This window comes from Microtus ochrogaster, unplaced genomic scaffold (genome assembly GCF_000317375.1).
Source record: "Microtus ochrogaster isolate Prairie Vole_2 unplaced genomic scaffold, MicOch1.0 UNK31, whole genome shotgun sequence".
NCBI classification, from domain to species: Eukaryota; Metazoa; Chordata; class Mammalia; order Rodentia; family Cricetidae; genus Microtus; species Microtus ochrogaster.
In genome coordinates this window covers 3,358,071-3,362,801 of record NW_004949129.1, presented here as the reverse complement: position 1 = coordinate 3,362,801, position 4,731 = coordinate 3,358,071, and the positions used below count along the sequence as shown (strand labels likewise).

The 4,731-nt window shown below is 54.4% G+C and overlaps 2 protein-coding genes across 3 annotated transcripts in view; one reads left to right on the top strand and one right to left on the bottom strand.

The window, feature by feature from the left end:
* Scrn2 (secernin 2) overlaps positions 1-1,346 on the top strand; it is a 4,289-nt gene extending 2,943 nt beyond the window's left edge. Inside the window, exons 3-6 of the mRNA XM_026789825.1 lie at positions 194-409; positions 479-644; positions 733-913; positions 1,037-1,346. Of these exons, the coding sequence (XP_026645626.1) occupies positions 194-409; positions 479-644; positions 733-913; positions 1,037-1,195 (722 nt within the window). The 3' untranslated portion in view covers positions 1,196-1,346. The remainder of the gene's footprint in view (positions 1-193; positions 410-478; positions 645-732; positions 914-1,036) is intronic.
* Positions 1,347-2,224: 878 nt separating this feature from the next.
* Positions 2,225-4,731, bottom strand: part of Lrrc46 (leucine rich repeat containing 46) — a 6,483-nt gene continuing 3,976 nt past the window's right edge. For both annotated transcript variants that reach the window (XM_026789875.1, XM_005368332.2), the window contains 5 exons: positions 4,128-4,174; positions 3,799-3,908; positions 3,568-3,637; positions 3,124-3,269; positions 2,225-2,685 (listed from right to left, as the gene is read on the bottom strand). In XM_026789875.1, the coding sequence (XP_026645676.1) occupies positions 2,321-2,685; positions 3,124-3,269; positions 3,568-3,637; positions 3,799-3,908; positions 4,128-4,174 (738 nt within the window). In that variant the 3' untranslated portion in view covers positions 2,225-2,320. The remainder of the gene's footprint in view (positions 2,686-3,123; positions 3,270-3,567; positions 3,638-3,798; positions 3,909-4,127; positions 4,175-4,731) is intronic.

Below are 4,731 nucleotides of genomic sequence, written 5' to 3'. Positions count from 1 at the left end.
TCTGTAGACCAGGCTGGTCTCGAACTCACAGAGATCCGCCTGCCTCTGCCTCCCAAGTGCTGGGATTAAAGGTGTGCGCCACCATCGCCCGGCCAGGTTGTGCTTCTTAAAACCGTAATCTAAGCACCTCCCCCAGGATTTGGCATACAGCGGGTGCTCCATGTTAGATGAATAAACCCCTCTTCTTCCACAGGAGGCGCCCGGAACATTTCTAACCAGCTGAGCATTGGCACAGACATCTCAGCAGAGCACCCAGAGCTCCGCAGCCACGCCAAGGCCCAGGGTTGGTGGACTGGACAGGGCACCTTCGACTTTGCAGAGGTCTTCTCCCTGACCCAGCAACCTGTGCGGATGGAAGCTGCCAAGGCCCGCTTCCGGGCTGGGCGTGAGCTGCTGCAGCAACGGCAAGGTCTGTGGGTGGTGGGCAAGGGGGCCACGGCCCCCTAGCTGGGAGTCTCTCTCACACTCTCCTTTGCAGGGAGTATCACGGCAGAGGTGATGATGGACATTCTCAGGAACAAGGAAAGCGGCATCTGCATGGACTCTGGAGGCTTCCGCACCACCGCCAGTATGGTGTCGGTCCTGCCCCGGGATCCCACAAAGCCCTGTGTCCATTTCTTCACTGCCACACCAGACCCATCCAGGTGAGGGTGAAGAGGACACACTGGCCAGGGGACATGGCAGGACACGTGCCCTGCTGCTACTTCGGACCTTCCATCTGTGTCTCATTAGGTCGGTATTCAAACCTTTCATCTTTGAAACAGGGGTGGCCCAGGCCCCCCAGGTGCTGTCCCCCACTTTTGGAGCCCAGGACCCTGTTCGGATCCTCCCCCGATTCCAGACGCAGGTGGATCGGCGGCACTTGCTCTATCGCGGACACCAGGCAGCCCTGGGGCTGATGGAGGAGGGGCAGGTAGGAAATACCTTCCAGATAGTCTGGACTCATAAGGGCAGAGCTGGGGTTGGTGGGGTCTTCAGCTAGTCTCGGGTTTCTCCTGCATGGAGGAGGGGGGTCCACCTCTACCTTTCCTGGCAGGATCAGGGAAAACGTGTCCAGCAAAAGCAACAGAGTTTGGAGCTGGAGGGCCTGGAGGCTCTCAGAAAACTACTAACTGGTGAACAGACCCTGCCTCCCCACAGGCTGAGCGGCCTCTTCCAAGCCTTTGTGGAGAAGGAGCACCAGGCCTATGCTTAAGTGTACAGCCCCTCTTGGCCTGCTGGGTGTAGGAGCTTTGGGGCCAGCTGCCCTGAGCTGTGGGGGTGGGGGTGGGGGTCACAGTCATCCCCTTCACACCGCTCATCCAGGTTCTGGGTGGCTGGTACACCTTTGGCTTAATAAATATGTTTTACTTCCTTATTCAGTGAATTGAATCTCAGGTCTATTGGGGAGAGATGAGCCAGGGCAAGGGCAGTTCCCAGCAGACTGGTTGCTGGAGCTGTGGTGCCAAGCCATAACCCCTGATGATGGATGTGATGGGACCTAATTCATGCATGTTTGCATGAAGACCCAAGATGCCTCATGAGAGCTGGCTGCTATTTGGGGACACCATGTGACATGAAAAGCAAGGGTTTAGTCCTTAGCTTGGACTGCATGGTGACGCAGTCTTTAATCTAACTACTCAGGAGGCAGAGGCAGGTGGATTTCTGTGAGCTCCAGGCCAGCAAGGATTACACAGTGAGGCCCTATCTTAAAAACAAAACAAGAGGCCGGGCGATGGTGGCTCACGCCTTTAATCCCAGCACTTGGGAGGCAGAGGCAGGCAGATCTCTGTGAGTTCGAGACCAGCCTGGTCTACAGAGCTAGTTCCAGGACAGGCTCCAAAAAGCCACAGAGAAACCCTGTCTCGAAAAAACCAAAAAAAACAAAACAAAACAAAACAAGAAGCTGGCGCACGCCTTTAATCCCAGCACTTGGGAGGCAGAGGCAGGTGGATCTCTGTGAGTTTGAGGCCAACCTGGTCTACAAGAGCTAGTTCCAGGACAGACCCCAAAGCTACAAAGAAACTCTGTCTCAAAAAACCAAAAACAAAACCCAAAAAACAAAACAAAACACCACAAAGCTTTGTGAGGTGATCTCCACTTGTTGCCCACTAGAGGAGCAGCGAGCCCACTAGGAACCCAGCCCTCTTGGTCGTTCTTGAAAGGTTAAGCTGCTTTTGGGGATTGTGTTTTTGACATCTGGTTTTCGTTCCTTTCCTTGACTTAACCCACGTGACATGAAAAGCATTCTAAGCCCTAAGATGCTTTATTGGAAGCTGGGGCTCCTGCCACTAGAGAGGAAGGGGCCCGGGAAGGAGGGCAAGTGCACAGAGGCTGTGCGTTACTTGGTGTTTCTTCTGGGTATAGTTTTTGTCTTACTGGGGGCTGCAGCCAGAGAGGTCTTGGCTGTGGCTGTGGCTGTTGGTGCTCTCTTCCTCGCCCGGACAGAGCTTTTGTGGCTCCTGGGCACTGGTTTCATGGTAGAAGAGGTGGTCTCAGTTGAGGAGGCGGCCTTAGGGGCCAACTCTTTCTCGGGCTGCACAGTAACAGCAGGGCTGCCATCCCCAGCCATGGGCATTGCAGGCAGGATGGGCAGGTCAGTGAGGACAGGCTGAGTCTCCATCCTGGACAAGTGCTCTGCCAGGACCTCCTGCTGCCTTTGCTCCCTATGCTGCTGCAGTTCCTGCTCCAAGTCCTTGAAGAACCCTGGGGGAGGAAAAGCAGAGCCCTGAGCTCGGCAGGAAGGCCTTGGGCTCAGGTATGTCTTTGGTAAACCTCCTGGCATCCCTAGTAGAAAAAGTATCAGGCTGGCGCTGGGAAGAGATGGACCCTGCATCCTCGGATTAGATCCTGCCAATTCCAGACACCTGCAATTCCAGACAGAGGAGGGCCATAGACACTCACTCCATCATGAGTAGCAGGTGGCCCTGTGGCTGATGGAAAGTGAGCAAGTAACCCTGAGCCACGCTGGGAAGATGTCACCTTCCACTGTCCTGACTGGCACTCGGGAACATGAAAGACCTGGAGTAAAGGCGACTGCAGAGCTGAGAGATCATGGCAGATTTCTAGTACAGTGCTGGTGCCATTACCCCCTCTCCTAGGGCAATGCGAGCCTGGGGAGGACACAAGCCTGGAAATAATCACCTCGCTCTGCGCAGAACGGGCCATTCAGCTCCGGAAATTCCTCCTCCTCATCTGAGGATTTATCCTCTTCGTCGGAGGTCCAGCGCTCAATTATAGGCTGTTTGTCCAGGTCCAAGAGCAGTGGCAGGGATTCTATCACCGTCTTCCTGTAAGGCAGAAGGAGCAGAGGTCACCCATGAGGGCATGCATGGTGAAGAGCCTGGGACAATACAGTGACTGACGTGTGCTTCAGTGCCCATACCTGGGTGGGTATGACCCCGAGACTAGGGGATGGACCTGGGGTCAACCCAAAGAGCAAAAGGCTTGTGAGGTGCTGGATAGAAAGGGACAGATCAGTGTAGGGGCAGAGGGCCCAGGGGATACATGCGGGAGGCAGGCAGAGAGAAGCTTCCTGGAGCAGTGGGCGGGGCTCATCTAGCACTTCTTTACCCCTACCCTCCTCACCTGTAGCCATCCTGGGTGGTGCAAGGGTTCCCACACAGGTTGAGGATGAGAAGGCTCTGGGGGAACTCGTCTGTGCGGTAGAAAGAATGAGTGAGGGGCTCATGCCCGCTCTGCCACCCCCACCACCACCACCAGGGAGAGAAGCAAAACCACAAGGAGCTTGGAGCCAAGAGGAGGAAGGACGCCACTTGGGAACCACTCCATGAGCCAGGGCATGCGTGGCGCTCCTACCTAGCTTTAGGACCTCTATCAGGTTCTCAGAAAGGTCCAGAAACTGGAGGTACTGGAGGTCAAGGAGGTTTTCCACCTGCCTGATTTGGTTTCCTGCCAGAGACAGGAAGCTGCAGGGGAAGAGGGAGGAAAGACTGCTGGAGGAGGGAGGGCTCCCCAGTGCAGACAGCTGGCCGACAAGTGGGGGCACAGAGTGGGGTGAGGAGAGCAGAGCCAGCCGTCTCAGCTGGCAGAGAGCCAGGCTTGGAGAGCCCCCAGACAATTCTAGGGGAGTAGCCGGTTTCTCACCACCCAACGCCTTACTCCTTTGCTGTCTTGGTGCCACATACCGCAGGGAGGTGATGCATGCCAAGTTCTCAATCCGCTGGATCTTATTCTGCGGGATGAAACCAAGGTGGGGAAAACAACTTTAAGGTCAGCTGGGTGGGGAATCCTTTTAAGGGGATGAAGCCCTAAGACCATGCCTAGTCTCAGCTGCAGCCACTCCGCTTTGAGAATGACCACTCAGCCTGACCGTGGCTAGATGCCATTACCTGGGGAAGGTGATTTCTTTTCTCTGGTCAGTGGCTAATGGGTGAACTTGGAGCGAGTCCAGTGAGCAGAACCAAAGGACTAGAGGAGACTCAAGAGAAGGAAATCAAGTGGCCAGCAGAGAAATGGAACAGGCCTCCTTGGTGGCCTGGGAACCGGGAAGAGCAATGACTCTATTTGAGTTGGCTCACAAGGTTTTGCATAGAACTTGAAGGGCTTTGGCTCTGTTCATTGTAGGAAAAGCTGAAGATGACCCAGCCACCCCTGCACAGCCTCCCAAACATCTGGGGGACATAGGATACAGGAAAATCTTTTTTATCAAAACAGTAAATGAGCACTTATTTGAACATTTTTTTATTATTTGAACATTTTTATTTTTTTATTATTATTATTTTTTTTTTT